Below are 17,755 nucleotides of genomic sequence, written 5' to 3'. Positions count from 1 at the left end.
AAAATAACTAGTCTGACATGAAAAATGTGGTGCCTACGATTTAACGCCTGATTTGAGCATATCTTAATTGGTGTACTATTGCTTTTGATAATCCAGAAATAACAACAGACAAGCAGTGACATATGAAGAGACTTACTATGTTTCACACAAGCAATGTTTCTGAATCACAAACAATCTCAACACTGACATCAAAACCTATAAATTAAATCTTAACTCACATGGTTATAAAGTTAAATTTTCATGTATCTTAGTGAGAATGCTATTATCAAATGCATTCTAAATTATTTCATTTTCTAGTGTAGAAAGGTTATGGTAGAAAGGATAAGGTGCTTTTTAAATAAGCTACCACTGACTCTCTCACACACATCCATACACGCATCAGTGCAAACTATGAAAAATACTAATTTTCAAATGAGATATATGATTATCTAGACTAAAAGGAGACTTTGGGATAGAATAATTTTCCATGACTAATTTGTTTATAAATATAGATAACTCGATGTACATATAGGCAATGAAATATTCAAAGAATAACTTTATATACTCTTTTAAATTCTATCCTCTCTTTCAGAATTGCTTCCACTTAAGTTTGGACATTTTCTAGTTTCGACAGCTGAATAGAAGACTTCATTGAACATTCTGATAGTAAGCTACTAAAGACTAATTATCAACTGGTGCTACATGTGCTGTGTTATCTCCCTTACTATTAAACTATAACCCTCTCTTGCTATTTTGTTTCATGCATCACCAAACTTCATTTTTTCTAATAAAAAATAAATATATAAAGAAGACACTGACAGGCATATATTCACAAGATCTCAATTTCTTAAAACATAAGTACGGGTATATTTATTTCTCTCAAATGCATACAAGACAATAATTACACAGCAACAAATCTTTTGTTCAACAATGATTTGATTCACAAGCATTTGAAATTTACATAATTTCATATCAATACCCTTGTATTTTTAAATACAGTAAGTAAAAAAGCCCCCAAATAACCAATTCTTATATTTCCTATTTACCCCCTATACATCCAAACTTTAAAAAGTTACAAACTGAACATTATACAGAACATATAAATCATGTTTAAAAACTTGAGGTTTTAAAATCACTGCTTCCCCGATATGATTCAGAAAAATTCTCATACTGACAAGCACAGTCATAGGTGGTAAAGTAAGTTGGTGGCGGGGAAAATGAAAGAAGAGACAGACACAAGTTTTCTGTCTTAATGTTTTACTAATCCTGTCAGTTAAAAATGGTGACGTCATGAGAAGTAATAGTTTAATATGAGGAATGGAGTTTGCCTCGCAGCTTGAGACATGCATTTCAAGTATTTTCCTATTTGATCTGAGCTCACTGTAGCAAACTGATGCCAGAAGAGAGTAATTATTTTCTTCCATACATTCTCTCGATGTCTGCCTGGTAATGTGTTTTAAGCTCTTTGCGTTTCAGCTTGAAGGCATCTGTCACCAGACCAGTTTCAGGGGTCCACGGTTCAGGGCTCAAACGAATTTTTACTGGAATTTCAAACTTTTCCAGACTTGCTAAGATGATTTTAAAAAAAAGAAAATGTATTTAAGTTCTTAGCAAATGGTGTCACTTCCCCACTTTTTGAGTACCCATCAAAATGTACAACCAACAAGTGAACCATGCATGTCACTTCTAAAGAATCCACTCCTCAAAATACTAACGTAAGTAAAACAAGAAACTACTTAACAAGTCCCCACCAAGAGGAAAATGAGCTAAATAAAATATGATAGAGGGACAAAACAGAACATAATTCTATCATTGAAAACGATGGCTCATGCCTGTAATCCCAGGAACTTTGAAGGCTCAGGCAGGAAGATCGCTTGAGCCAGGAATTTGAGGCCAGCCTGGGTAACATAGCGAGACCCTGTCTTGTCTCTAAAATAAATAATTTTAAAAAAATTTTTAATAGAAATAAAAAATAGGACCTGGGTATAGTGGCATACACTTATAATACCAGTTACTCAGGAGGCTGAGGTGGGAGGATGACTTGAGCCCAGGAGATCTGAAGATGCAGTGAGCTATGATTGTGCTACTGCACTCCAGCCTGGGCAACAGGATATCTAATAGGATATCCAATAGGGTATCCAACAGGTATCCAATAGGGTATCCAATACAGTCATGCATCTCTTAATGACAGGGATATGTTCTGAGAAATGCATCACTTGGCAGTTTTGCCATCATGGGAACAACATAGTGTAACTTACACAAATGTCGATGGTATAGCCTACTATATACATACATGTAGGCTGCATTATATAGCCTATGGCCCCTTGGCTACAAACCTGCACAGCATGTTATTGTACTGAATACCATAGGTAATTGTAACACAATGCTTAAGTGTTTGTGTATTTAAGCATATCTAAACATAGAAAAGGCAGTAAAAATATATTATAATCTTCTGTGACCACTGTCATATATGCAGCATAAATGCATAATGTTAGGTTTAAAAAAAAAAAAAAGACAAGTTCCAGCACCGGCCACATAAACTTATATGCACCTAGATGTGAGAAGGATACATACACCAAGCTATAAACTTCACGCCTCTAGAGCCCGGTATCCAGGAGAAAAGAAATGGGGAAATTCACTTTTTCCTTTACATCTATTTGTTTTCTTTGAATTTATTATACAGAGCACATTTACTTCAGAAATTAAAAATAATAATGTTTAAGACAAATTATGTCACTGAACCAGGATATTCCCTACAAGCTATGTGGAGACAGAATGCCTGCTCACTATTGTGTTCCTAACATATTGCCTAATACTCAGGAGATTCATGAGAGTGCAAATGTAGGGAGAAAGGAAGGGAAGAAAGTAAAGCGTTTAAAGGAGATTAAGGAGCAGATGTAGTTTTGAAAAACCGTATGTCATCACTAGGACTGACTTATTTTTCTAAGCATTCGTTCAACAAATATTAAACACCTATTACTACATGTAAAGTGCTTTACTAAACATTCTTTTAAAAATATAAAAAATGACGAGTTTCTGCTCTCAAGTGGCATGCAATCTAACAAAGGGAAATGGGTAAACAGCTAGCCATATGACACACAAAAGAAATGTGGTAAGGAGCGATGTCAGCAAGATGACAATATAGGAAAAGACAGTCTCTCCTTCCTCTACAGAAACATGGATTTAACAATGCTATATGGGCCTATTTGTTGCCTGTGTAAGAAACTCAGAAACCAGTTAAGAGGTTCCTGCACTCCAGTACAGCAGGAAACCAACCACATCAAAGGCTGATAGAAAAATGCAAGGCATTCGCTTGCCAAAGACTCTCCCCTCAGCACAGTACAAAGTAATAAGGAAGAAATCCCTAACTTCTGACTTCTCCCTAGGGAAGAGGAGGAGTGGAACATACACCCAATATTCTGACTTCTGTGGTGCAAGGAACTTGCTTCTGTCTTTCCTGAATCTAAATAACAGGAATAGGGCACCAGGTTGGGAACTGTCAAGAACAAAGATTAACATGCACCAGAGGCTGCAGTATCACAGACACTAGGTAGAGCTCCAGTACCAGTACCATGGCTAACTATAGCACCAGTGAGGCCACAATATCACAGACAGACACCAGAGGGAGCTCCTGAGTAGAAACCAGCAGATCTCTTGAATTAGATTGTACCCGACAAACCCAAAAAGGACACAGCCTCAGAAAAGGCTTAAGATGGCTGGCTCTAGAACTCGTAGTAGGGCTGACTGGACAAAGTCCTCTCAATACAAAAGCAGACTGTAAGACAGAGAAAGGTAGCTGATTTTTCAAATTGCTGACATCCCAACAAAAATAAAGACATACAAAGAAATAGAAAAACATAGGCTATCAAAAGATCAAATTAAACCTCCAGAAATAAACCACAGAAAGACATGGAGATAGATGAATTACCAAATTCAAAATAACTGTCATAAGAAAGCTCAATGAATTACAAGAGAGTACAGATAGACACCTGAAAAAAAAACAAGAAAACAATGCATGAACAAAATGAAAATATAAATGAAAGAAATTTTTTTTAAATGAAGAACCAAATAGAAATTCTGGAACTAAATACAATAAATGGATTGAAAAATTCACTAGAGGATCAACAGTGACTTGATCAGGTAGAAAAAAGAATCTATGAACTCAAAGACAGAACTTCTGAAATGAGTAAGAGGAGCAAAAATGTAAAAATGAGGAGAACCAAAGGAACGAATGGGACACCATCAAGTGGAAAATGCTCGCTATAGGGGTTCAGAAAAAGAAGAGAGAAAGGAGCACAAAGCCTATTTGAAGATATCATGGCCAAAACCTTCCTATATCTGAGAAGAGAAATGGGAGTATAAATTCAAGAAGCTCAAAACACTCTACTAGGAAGAGAACTACACCAAAACACACTTGTAATCAAGCTGTCAAAAGTCACAAAAAATCTTGAAAGCAGCAAGAGAAAAATGACTAATCACATACAAGAAAGCTCTCACTGAACTATCATTTATCAGCAGAAAGCTGGCAGGTTAGAAAGTAGTAGTATTCATAATACTGAAAGAAAAAAAAAATTGCCAAACAAGAACACTGTAACCTAAACCTGTCCTTCAAAAATAAAGGAAAAATTAAGACTCCTTGATAAACAACAGTAGAGGGAGTTTATCACCACTAGACCTGCCCTACAAAAATTAATACTTCAAATTAAAGCAAAATGAAAACAAACAGTAACACAAAACCATAAGAAACTACAAGACTCCTTGGTAAAGGTAAATACACAGGCAAATACAGAATTCTGACAGTAATCTGATATAGGTGCATAAGTCACATTTAAATCTGTGTAGAATTTAAAAAACAAAGACATAAAAAGTAATTATGAATCTATATTAATGACTATACAATAAAAAGGTCTTTTTTGAGGGAGTAGCAGAGATAAAGGAGTCAAGTTTTTATATGAGATGGAAGATTAAGCTGTTATCAAACTAAAATAGACTGTTATTTTAAGATGTTTTATGTAACTGCATTGACAACCACAAAGAAAATGTCTATAGAACATACACAAAGAAAAAAGACAAGGGAATCAAAGAATGTAATTATACACACAAATAATGAACAAAACAAAAGAAGGCAGCAAGAGAGGAAAAGCTACAAGATATACAGAAAATAGTTAACAAAATGGATATAGAAATGAAAAGTCTTTCATATCAATAATTACCTGAAATGTAAATGTTGATTAAATGCCCAATTAAAAGATACAGATTGACCAACTGAATATAAAACAAGACTCAAGTATATGTCATCTACAAGAAACACACTCTAGATCTAAGGGCATGCATAGCCTAAAGTGAAGGATGAAAATAGATATTCCATGAAAATAAGAACCTAAAGGGGATGGCCATACTTAAATAAAACAGACTTTAAAACAAAAATTGTCACAAGAGACAAAGAAGGACATTAATTATAATATAATGATAAAAGAGTCAATTCTCCAGGATGATATAACAATTATAAATATACACATAACTTGAGTTTCTAAATATATGAAGCAAACACTGACATAACTGGAGGGGGGAATAGAAAGCAATACAATAATAGTAGGAGATTTCAATACTCCACTTTCATTTATGAGTAGAACAATCAGAAGATCAATAAGAAAATAGATTATATGTAGACAACTCTAAAGACACACACACACAACCTTTATAACCAATAAAGATTCCAGCAAAGTTGCAGGATAAAAAAAAATCAACATGAAAAATCAACTGCATGTCTATACACTAACAGTAACTGTTCTCAAAAAGAAATTAAGAAAACAATACCATTTAATGTAGCATTAAAAAGGATGAAATACTTAGGAATAAACCTAACCAAGGAGGTGAAAGATTTGCACCCTGAAAACTACAAAATGTTGCTAAAAGAAATTTTAAAAGACACAAATAAATGCAATGTCCTGATAAGGTTTGGTTCTGGGTCCCCACCCAAATCTCATCTCAAATTATAATCCCCATAATCCCCACATGTCAAGGGAGGAACCTGTTGGGAGGTGATTGGATCATGGGTGCGGTTTCCCCATGTTGTTCTCGTGATGGTGAGATCTCACAAGATCTGACGGTTTTAGGGGCTCTTCCCCCTTCGCTCTCTCTCTTCATTTGCTCTCTCGCCTGCCGCCATGTAAGATGTGTCTTTGCTTCTCTCTCCCTCTCCCCTTCTGCCATAATTGTATAATAAGTTTCCTGAGGCCTCCCCCAGTCATGCAGAAGTGAGTGAATTAAACCTCTTTCCTTTATAAATTACCCAGTCTCCGGTATGTCTTTATAGCAGTGTGAGAACAGACTACTACATGTTCAGAATTTATAAGAAACTTGCACAACTTAACTACAGGGGTGAGGTTGGGGGGGATCCTGATTTTAAAATGGGCAAAGGACTTGAATTGACAATTTTCTGCAAAAGATACGTAAATGGCCAACAAGTATATATAAGAAGCCCAACGTAACTAATAAAAAGAGAAATGCAAATCAAAAACCACAATGAGGTATCACTTCACGTCTGTTAGAATGGATATTAGAAAAAAATATATATATAACAAATGTTGGTGAGGATGTGGAGAAATGGAAACCCTTAATACTGTTGGTGGGAATGTAAATCAATAGTCATTATGGAACAGAGTACAGAGTTTCCTGAGAAAATTAAATACAGTATTAATAACTGCCATAGGATCTAACAATCTCATTTCTAGGTATACATTCAAAATAATTCAAAGCAGCATCTCAAAGCCATATTTGCACATCTACGTTCATCACAGCATTATTCACAATACCCAAGAGGTAGAAGCAACACAAATGTCCAAACATAGATGAATGGATAAAGAAAATGTGCAATATACATACAATGGAACATTATGCACCCTAAAAAAGAAAAATCCTATCACATGGTACAATATGAATAAACCTGAAGATATGCTACACTAAATAAGTCAGTTACAAAAGAATAAATACTGTATGATTCCACACGTATGAAGTACCTCAAGTAGTCAAAATTTTAGAAACAGAAAGTAAAAAGGTGGAGGGAAGGGAGAGAGGGGGAAGGGGAATTAGTGTAATGGGTATAGTGTTTCAGTTTTGCAAGATGAAATAGTTCTAAAGATCAGTTGTGCAATAATGTAAATACACTAAACACTACTGAATTGTACACTTAAAATGTTAAGACAGTAAATTGAATGTTATGAGATTTTTACTACAATAAAAGAAAGAAATACGCAAAATTAAAGACATAAAGTGCCTTGGGAGTAAAAAAAGATGTATTAACTCTAACTTGTAAAAGTAAACATAGAAATAATACACAAGGTTTGAGTCTTCAAAGATTAAAAGTATTTCAGGAGTGGTTTCCAAAGGAATATACACTATGAGCAAAACCAGTAAGGCATGTACCACAGGGCTGACTTAAAAGACTGAGTGGAATCTGACATTACTGAAATGTGAAGAGACTAAAAAGTAAATGCTGGAGCCTGGCATGGTGACACATGCTTGTAGTCCCAGGTACTCAGGAAGCTAAGTTGGGAGGATCGCTGGAGCCAGGCTGGTTCAAGACCAGCCTGGCCAACATAGTGAGACCTCGTCTCAACAACGAAATTAAAAAAAAAAATTTTTTTTTTTTTAATTAGCTTGGCATAGTGGCATGCACTGGTAGTCCTGGCTACTTGGGAGGCTGGGGTGAAGAATCGCTTGAGCCTGGGAGTTCCAGGTTGCAGTAAGCTATGATTGTGTCACTGTATTCCAGTTTGGGCAACAGAAGAGACCCTGTCTCTTAAAAAAAAAAATAAAAAATAAAAAATAATTCATGTTTGTTTTATGCTTGACCCAACAACTCAAAAGACACAGATGTTTTGATTAAACCAAAAATATTAAACTAGTCTTCGGCACCCCTCACCCCACCAAAAATGGTTATGAAGCTATTAGTACAACCAACCACCAGTACTCTTCTAACATTGTATAAAGTTTCAAAAGGAGTTCTGGCCTGATCACTATGGGCTAGTGTGGCCAGGAAACTGGGCAAGGCCTTGAAGAACAGCTGAGAAAAGAGAAAGGGTCAACCCAGAAAGCAAAGGTTGCAGAGACAAGAACATTCAAGATACATGTACATCAGTTTGGTGGGAGAGGAAAATTTGTGTAGCAGGGCTTGAATGGCGGACTGATAAGTTTACTCTTCCATATGCTAATGGTAGAAATGGTTTCTGAGCAGAAAGTGATGAACCCTAAACCTTAAAACAGGTTGAATGCATGTAAGTACTCTCTTCCCATCTCAGTTCTTACTATCAGTTTAACCGAATACTCACCTGAAATAGCAGCTTCGGAAAGCACTTTAAGTACCTCATTTTCCATTTCACAACTGTTACACAGCTCCTCCCAAGTCCCTTTAAGTCCTTTCTTTCGAGCTAGTTCAGTTAGTTCCTTTTGATTTGGCACAACAAATCCAATGACATAAGAATGATAACTGAAATAGAGAAAGAATAACTTAGATAAGGAACAAAATGGTATACTGTGTTAACTGTAGTTATTATTGCAGTGACAAGCAGTAAATAACTCCTCACTATTTTTTTTAAATGCATGTGCCATACTTGGCACTGGCATACCCATTTCATGCAACTGCCAGTTTTACTGTTTGACTCATAATATGTTCCAATGCTTTGGCAGAGTTCATTGCTAAATAAATCTCAATCTGACATTTCATGATAAACTTCCACTATGAAAAACTGTTACGAAGAGTGCCATGTACACATTTAAAAAGTTACAAATATTAGAAAATTCATCTTTAAACCTTATCAGTATTTCATAGCACGTGTTTTAAAAAACTTAAAATCTAACATAAATTTAAAACTATCTAAAAAATTCAGCAATGAATCAAAACGACGTGAATATATTCATCTTTTTCTTTTGTTATGAGAATTTGTATTGATAGAGGAACTCTATGCCCAATGAAGGCAGATACTTTTTTGAAGGCCATAAAACAGTAACATCAGGAAGAGGATACTTCTGGTTACTATCACATAAATAAATTCAGAACTGTACCATCACTAAAGAAAATACTAAATGGCTAAAGACTGGAATCATTTATAAATAAATACAATTCATTTCTAACTTAGGCTGTACCCCCAACATCTGTTTCTAAATTAGTTTTTCTGGTAACAGATTTTATTTTCTCATAACAATTCATGTCAACTGTCGTAGTCAGGTTCCCAGCACCCTCATCATCATCACGAGGTGGGGATGCTGTGCGTTAGGTTGCAGCTTAACACAGCTTACAGTAGGAGCCCCAAGACCTGCCTGGAGTGCCAAGCAGGCTCAAGTGTAGAGTGGGGGTAAGCACTAAGCAGCACACTGCTCACTGCCACTTCTTTACTCCCCATTCCTCTGGAGTAGTTCTGTGAAGCTTCCCCTCCTGAGGGACAGGTAGGTAGGGATACCAAGGCGGCAGGAAGGAAGATTTTATTTTCTTCACCTCCCTACATGGGACACTGCAGTGAGACGTAAAGCAGAAAACAGACACAGAGAGAAAGATTGGGGAAGCCTTACGAGGAAAGAGTCAGCTAATGGCTGGAATGAGGAGGAGGCTGTTCCCACAAGTAACAGATAGGAAGAGTTCTCGGAACATTTTTACAAAGAAGGTCCATACAGGTAGGAAATGTCTATGGACATCAAATGTTCTAAGCAAAAGCAGTATGAATTCCATGTTCTTACCTGTTTGCATATGCACAAATGTTATCTACTAGTGGAAGATTCTTCAAAGCTGCCTCTACTTTCCCAAGAGAAACATATTCTCCTGCCTGTAGTTTTACGAGGTCTTTTTTACGATCTGCAAAACAGAGAAGAAAGGTGGAGAGGAGAAAACAATGAGTAATAATATTAATAACATTTAATACATCTATAAATACTGGCCATTCTCTAAGTAATTTGCTATCAAATTGTTTAAAACTTTGCAAACTTAAGCATTAATGGTTATGCTGAAATTAAAAGCACATATTACAATTAGGCCCTAATTTTTGTACTGCTAAATACATGGTTTTAAAGAAAAACAGGCCAGGTGCAGTGGCTCACACCTGTAATCCCAGAACTTTGGGAGGCCGACGCGGGCAGATCACTAGAGGTCAGGAGTTCGAGACTACCTTGGCCAACATGGTGAAACCCCGTCACTACTAAAAATAAAAAAAATAAGCTGGGCGTGGTGGCGCACACCTGTAATCCCAGCTACTCAGGAGGCTGAGGTAGGAGAATTGCATGAACCCAGGAGGCGGAGGTTGTAGTGAGCTGAGATCATGCCACCGCACTCCAGCCTGGGTGACAGAGCAAGACTACATCTCAAAAAACATAAAGAAAGAAAACCAATTAACTTCTACTTAATGGACTCCATTAGCAGGGCTTCAAGTATGTTCTTCTGAATGAGTTTATTCCTGGTATCCATTAGTACCAGGCAGGTGAGGAAGATATTCAATGCCATCTGCAAGCTCACAATCTATCTGGAGACATGCATAATGCAAAAACATACTACTTCAATACACTGGTACTACAATGGTAGCACTAAGGGTTAAGACTCTCCAACCTGGGGATTCGGAAAAAATTCTTGCAAGTGAGGGCTGAGCTGAGGGTTGGTTGGTTGGTTGGTTGGTTGGTTGGTTTTGAGATTTTGAGACAGGGTCTCACTCTGTTGCCCATACTGGAGTGCAGTGGCACAATCACGGCCTCCTGGGCTCCTGTGATCCTCCCACCTCAGCCCCCTGAGTAGCTGGGATTACAGGCCTGAGTCACTACGCTCAGCCACTTGAGCTGAGTCCTAAGGGAAGAGTGAGAGGTAGTCAGGTGGAACAACACTGGCAAAAGCCAGAAAAACATCACCTCTAATTTCAGTTGCATCAAGGAGGAGGAGGAAACAACTGACGATGAAGGAGAAGATGCGAAGAATGTTAACAGGGGCACCCTGCACTGAGCTTCTAGGAGACATTAAATGGTTGTGGCTGGTAAGATCCATGTTTAGTGATTACATGGTGGCAGTGAGAGGGTGTGTTTAAGGAGGTAAGCATGGTGACAGAGAAGAAATTCTTGGGAAAGGGTGGCAGAAGGTATATGCCTGACCAATGATCAGGTAAGAGAGACAAAGAGAGAAGAGTAGGATTTTGAGACATAGCTCATAAAATAAACTAGTGAGATATAAAATAGGAACGGGAAGCTGACTGAAGAGAACAGTCTTGAGTCTCCTCCCAGGTTTCCAGTTAGCAAGACAGGGACAGAAATGCCATTAACTTTTTTTTTTTTTTTTGGATAGAGCCTTGCTCTATCGCCCAGGTTGGAGTGCAGTGGTGTGATCTCTGCTCCCTGCAAGCTCCGCCTCCCAGGTTCATGCCATTCTCCTGCCTCAGCCTCCCCAGTAGCCGGGATTATGGGCGCCCGACAAAGACACCATGCACGGCTAACTGAAATGCAATTAACTTTAAAAAAAAAAAAAAAAAAAAAAAAAAAAAAAAAAAAGAACCTAAAAGGAGAAGCAGAATAAGGTATTTTTCAACCCATATGAGTCACAGCACTTGAGCTGCCTGGCTTTCCTTTGTTCTCCTGGGCAAGGCACAGGTGCAGTTCAGACTGTGAGAGCTCCATCCACTAACCTCTAGATGTCAGAAACGCAGGCAGGAAAGAATGACTAAGGGTTATCTAATAGTAATTTAGAATACCACTGCTGCTGAACCATCTTTGAGAACTCATAACATGTCAGGCCTCATAAATTCCACAGTCCATAATATTTTATATTAAAGGAGTGATGCAACAACCCAAACTAAGATTACATAAAGATTTATATTATTAAACACCTTCTCTAAATACAGTGTACCTCTTATGTAAACTATTTCAGAAACATTCATTTTCAAAACTATATTAGACGACTTACCAATAATCTTTAAGCACCCATCAGGATCAAACTCTCCAATATCCCCAGTACAGAGCCACCTCTGTCCATTTTCATCTTCAAAGAAATCAGCTTTTGTTTTTGCTTCATTTTTGTAGTATCCCATTGTCACATTTTGGCCCCCAATAAGAATTTCACCCCTGGGGTGTGGTTTATCAGTATTAAAGTATCCACCTAATAAAATAGTAATTGAGTTAATTATTTTAAGTTGAGCTAAACACAACACATGAAAATTTGAAACTAATAGTTTCTAAATAGAGTCATCTATTTTAATCCAATTAGAACTTCCCAAAGGAAAAAAGGCAGACACTGTGAACGAGCAAAGTTTATCGATTTAACAGTAGGCACAAAATCTCAGCTGCTAAACCATAAGCATTTATGTTTTCAAACTTCTATTCCAAGAAAAATCCAACATCTTCCATTTGTTGTATAAAAGTACAAATACAACAGAAGACAAATTTGAAAGATTCTGCATTGTCTTAAATATCATATTGATAAACTGATAAAAGTATTAAGTCATGCAATTAATAGAACAAATCCCTATATAAAAATGAGTTACTGCTGGGCGCAGTGGCTCATGTGTGTAATCACAGCACTTTGGGAGGCCAAGGAGGGTGGATCGCCTGAGGTCAGGAGTTTGAGGGCAGCCTGGTCAACATGGTGAAACCCCACCTCTACTAAAAATACAATAATTAGCCTGCAGTGGTGGTGCACGCCTGTAATCCCAGCTATTAGGGAGGCTGAGGGAGGAGAATGGCTCAAACTCACGAAGTGGAGATTGCAGTGAGCCAATACCATTGACACTGCACTCCAGCCTGGGCAACAAGAGCGAAACTCCAGATCAAAAAAAAAAAAAAAAAAGTGAGTTACTACATATTAAGATTTATTCTTACAGATAATTTCAAAATGACTCCAGGCCTAAATTTATTAAATATTTTCACTAATTCTGCTAAAGATAGCTAAAAGATATCCAAGCCTTAGAATCTTTATTTATTTATTTATTTATTTATTTATTTATTTATTTTGGAGACAAGAGTCTCACTCTATCGCCCAGGCTAGAGTGCAGTGGTGCAATCTCAGCTCACTGCAACCTCCACCTCCCGGGTTCAAGTGATTCTCCTGCCTCATGAGGCCTCCCGAGTAGCTGGAATTACAGGCACACACCACCACGCCTGGCTAATTTCTGTATTTTTAGTAGAGACAGGGTTTCACCATGTTGGTCAGGCTGGTATCAAACTCCTGACCTCGTGATCCACCCGTCTTGGCCTCCCAAAGTGCTGGGATTACAGGAGTGAGTCACCGTGCCCGGCCAGAATCTTTATCTTTACTTGACCTCTATCTTTACTTGATGTAGAGGAAAGGTGCGTCACAATAAAATTTGTGTATTTTGATAATTTGTATATTTTAACAGGATCAAATAAATTTTTAAGTGACCATTACTTTAAATGGCATGAGGATAAACAGACTTTTATGGAATTACAGTGAAAATTTCCTTCTGATAATACAAGGTTGACGCCCTCAGAAAAAAAGAAAGAAAAAAAATTATGTAAAAATCCACAATTTCATAAAATAAATTTTACAATTTTATTTCTGCAAAATAAAGTTATGATCACTCCTAATTTACTGACATTATTCACTTACTAGTACATTTCTCAAGTTTTTGCCACAATTCTCACTTGCATCTATGTAATAAGTAAAATAAAAACAATTACAGTTCCTCAGAAACATCTTTGAAACAAGAAAAATAAATGCATTCATATAGTTCGAGATAAAACACGTCTATTACAAAGGACAAAAATGAGCACTTATGGGTGTTTACATTCTAAAGGAAGAACGTGAAGCACTAATTTTAAAGTGATTCTAATTTTAAAGTTTAACACTTTAAAAATTAAGGCTCTGTGGTTAAGTTTATTACCTTCCTCCCAGTTTTTTAATTTGATTTCACAGCAAACTAATGGTGCTCCCACTCGGCCAGTATTGTAGTCCCACACTAGGAATTAAATGAAAAAAAAGGTATTTGAGAACAGTAAGATAATACATTGCTTCATTTTTCTAAATTACCAAAAATGATTATTTATCCCAAGGCTGAGATATCCCCAGAGAATCCTTAAAAGCAGAAGTCACGTACTGGTGAAGCACAGGCCGTGAGGCCGGTAGAGTCGTACTTTCTGGCCTACATTGAGGGTTTTGTTTTTTTTTTTAATTAGTTATTGCCATTCTTAAAAATCAGGAAATTTTAGATGTAAGTGTGGAAGCGCCAGCAACAATGGGCCCACATTTTGGGAACAGCAGAACGGACAGCCTCCGTTAGATAGGGCATGCCTGCTCCTGTTCCCCCAGAATCAATCCTTACCCATCACATTGTCTTACATTAGGGCCCACTTGACTCATTTAAATAGGTAGCTGTCTGGTTCATGAGTTTGAAGTCCCTGTCCTAAAGGATGATGAAAGCAATGGTTTACATCTATTTTACTTTCTTATTAGGCCTCACAGATGTGCAGTACAAAACACCTCTCTAATCTTTTCCCATGTAATGTATCACCATTTCAAAGTGAGACCTCTGCAGGTTCCATCAGCTTATGCTATCATACCCTGTTTAAAATTAATACAGCAATAGCTCAAGAGGCAGGCTGAAGAAAAAGACTGGTAGCTTTCAAGGATGTGAGGAAAGAACCCTCTACTATTATGAATTACTACTGTATTATGTTTCCTCTTCAAAGACCAAATATCAGAAATGAAAGGCTGATATTTAATGCTTTAAAGACTTTCATTTACAACATAAATTGTTACTGATTAATCATTCAATTTGAATCTTAAAAATAGAAGAAATTAAGGATCCTCGGAAGAAATCCTATAAGCATGTATTTGAAGGTTGCTTATTTCCTACAAAACATGACTTAGAAGTAGCTTCCAAAAATACATAAAACACAGAAAACATAACCAAAAAACAGAAAAATGAAGTAATACGTGAAAATGGTATACAGAGGCACTCAAATAGGGAAAAATCAGTTATGAGGTTTTGTATCTATCCATATATAGCAAATACAAAGTAGGAGAAGCATAGCTGTATCTTGTACCGGAAAGCAAAATAACTTTCTCCCATAAAAGGGACACATGAGGCCCTATGCGATTCATCTCAGAACTGCTAATTAGTTGGTAGATCTCCTCCTCAACCACAACCACATGATAAACTCTGGTAATAATATTCCCTAGACCTGAACCTAGCTCCTCTCTAACACTTACAGAAATCCTCATAAACATTTCTGAACCTGAGCCTTAATATACTTACTACACAAATAAACAAAAGCACCTTAATTTTCCTACATAAAAATTTAATCACTGATGTGAGAAAACAAATATAAACAAAACAGTCAATGTTTGTTACTAAAGTTTCTTTTCCAGAATGCTAAGTGGTTTTTAATATTACATATCAGTTTGATATAAAAACTTCTCTAGATGAATTATTTACTCTAGATGCAGCTAATACATTCTAAAAATTGGTATCAATGATCATAGTACTTGGGATTTACCATTATTCTGCCTCACAAACACCTTACTACTCTTCTCCTATATATTTGCAGAACGTATCCCATATCCCCAACAAAACGTCTGGCATCACACTCCAGTCTCTGATCATGGAGAACACTACCTTCTGTAATTGTTCCGGCCCCAGCAGATTCAGTGAGTCCGTATCCCTGACCAACAGGACAGCAGAAACAGATGTTCATGAACCGCTGCGTGGTTGCAGAAAGTGGAGCGCCACCACACAACAGGAGACGAATATTTCCGCCTAGCAAGCTTCGAACTTTCCAGAAAACAAACCTAAAGAAAAAAATTAGAGAACCACAGGATTTTTTTTTTTTTTTTTTTTTTTTGAGACGGAGTCTTGCTCTGTAGCCCGGGCTGGAGTGCAGTGGCCGGATCTCAGCTCACTGCAAGCTCCGCCTCCCGGGTTTACGCCATTCTCCTGCCTCAGCCTCCGGAGTAGCTGGGACTACAGGCGCCCGCCACCTCGCCCGGCTAGTTTTTTGTATTTTTAGTAGAGACGGGGTTTCACGGTGTTAGCCAGGATGGTCTCGATCTCCTGACCTCGTGATCCGCCCGTCTCGGCCTCCCAAAGTGCTGGGATTACAGGCTTGAGCCACCGTGCCCGGCCAACCACAGGATTTTAAAACTGAATGGGATCTTCCAAATCACTGAAACTAATCCCCCCGTTTTGATATGAGAGATTTTGAGATGAAGTGACTTATCCAAGGTTACACAGCCAATGTGGAAATTCTCTTGAGCCTCAAATCTTAATTTTTTGAAGTTCAAAAAGGTAAAGAATTTATGATTTCCTCTTAAGAGCTTTTCAATTAATATTAAAATTTGAATTGTTAGGTTTAGTTTTATATAGAGACAGGAAAACCCTTGCTTACAGCCACTTATATATTATTATTTACGTAAAATATTTATCATATATCAATACTGAACAATCCTATCATCTTTATGAAATACATTTAAATCAAATTAATTTTTGCTTTAATGTACTTTATTAGAAATGTGTATAATTTGTATACAACAATCTGTTTTTAAAGTTTCACTAATTCAAGCTTTGAAGTGTTTACTGTTAAAAATAATCTAGTAAATTATCTGTGAAGCATCAAAAAAAGGAAACCAGTTAAACATCTAATTGATGTTTCTGAAAACACACTAATAAAAAGATTGCATGCTGCCTTGATCAAAAAGGAGAGGTAGTATCCTCTGGTTACCAAAATCCTCAGATGTATAAGTCCCTTATATAAAACGGCATAGTATTTGCATAAAGCCTACACATATCCTCCAAAATACTTTAAATTATCTCTAGATTACTTACAATACCTAATACAACATAAATGCTATGTAAATAGTTGTTATACTGCATTATTTGTCTTTTTCATTGTTGTATTGTTATGTTCTATTGTTTTTCTCCCCAGAATATTTTTGATCCATGGTTGGTTGAATCTAAAGATGTGGAACCTGTCGATACAGAGGGCCGACTTTATAACTCACTGAAGAAATAAGTAACGTAAGGCAGGATAAAAACTTACAAAGTTCTAAATTATGTGAAGCATCTGAAAACTATATTAATATTCCCATAAATAATACTTTGAATGTAATACTTCCATTTTCTAACTTCTAAGCTATTTCATGATAAAATCATAAATCTATGTACTCTATTAACACTATACAAATACAGGTTGGAACAAAACTGATCATTTAAAACTTTGAATACAAAACATTTAATTATATTCATACTGAAATAAATATAAAAGCAAAAGAGAAACTATTTCTCAAAATAATTAAAACTAAGTGTTCACAGGAAATATAAACACACAAATAGCAAAATCTTAAGTGAAAACACACTTATAATGACAATGCAGGTTTTTTTAAACTGCTCATACTGTTATACAGGTTTTTGGTTTGCTTGTTTTTTAAAGAGACAGAGTCTCACTTTCACCCAGGGTGGTGTGTAGCGGTGTAGTCATTGCTCCCAGGCCCAAATGATCCTCCCACTTCAGTCCCTGAAGTAACTGGGATTACAGATATGTGACACCATGCCCAGCTAAGCAGAGGAGTCTTGCTATGTTGCCCAGGCTCGTCCTGAACTCCTGGCCTCAAGCAATCCTCCCACGTCAAAATGGATTTCTTTCTTTTCTTTTTTTTTTTGAGATGAGTCTCGCGTGCTGTCACCCAGGCTGGAGTGCAGTAGCACGATCTCGCTCACTGCAACCTCTGCCTCCTGAGTTCAAGCGATTCTCCTGTCTCAGCCTCCCTAATAGCTTGAGACTATAGGCACATGCCACCACCCCG

The 17,755-nt window shown here is 36.9% G+C and overlaps 1 protein-coding gene across 2 annotated transcripts in view; it reads right to left on the bottom strand.

Moving 5' to 3' along the window:
• Positions 1–1,243: 1,243 nt before the first annotated feature.
• The window catches only part of LOC105481309 (acyl-CoA synthetase long chain family member 3), a 79,038-nt gene continuing 62,526 nt past the window's right edge, over positions 1,244–17,755 (bottom strand). For both annotated transcript variants that reach the window (XM_071073444.1, XM_071073446.1), the window contains 6 exons: positions 15,573–15,745; positions 13,839–13,913; positions 11,906–12,097; positions 9,712–9,826; positions 8,310–8,467; positions 1,244–1,547 (listed from right to left, as the gene is read on the bottom strand). In XM_071073444.1, the coding sequence (XP_070929545.1) occupies positions 1,390–1,547; positions 8,310–8,467; positions 9,712–9,826; positions 11,906–12,097; positions 13,839–13,913; positions 15,573–15,745 (871 nt within the window). In that variant the 3' untranslated portion in view covers positions 1,244–1,389. The remainder of the gene's footprint in view (positions 1,548–8,309; positions 8,468–9,711; positions 9,827–11,905; positions 12,098–13,838; positions 13,914–15,572; positions 15,746–17,755) is intronic.

The sequence above is a fragment of the Macaca nemestrina genome, chromosome 11 (genome assembly GCF_043159975.1).
Source record: "Macaca nemestrina isolate mMacNem1 chromosome 11, mMacNem.hap1, whole genome shotgun sequence".
Classification (NCBI taxonomy): Eukaryota; Metazoa; Chordata; class Mammalia; order Primates; family Cercopithecidae; genus Macaca; species Macaca nemestrina.
Note: the sequence above shows the minus strand (reverse complement) of the source record. Positions and strands in the feature narration are given on the sequence as shown.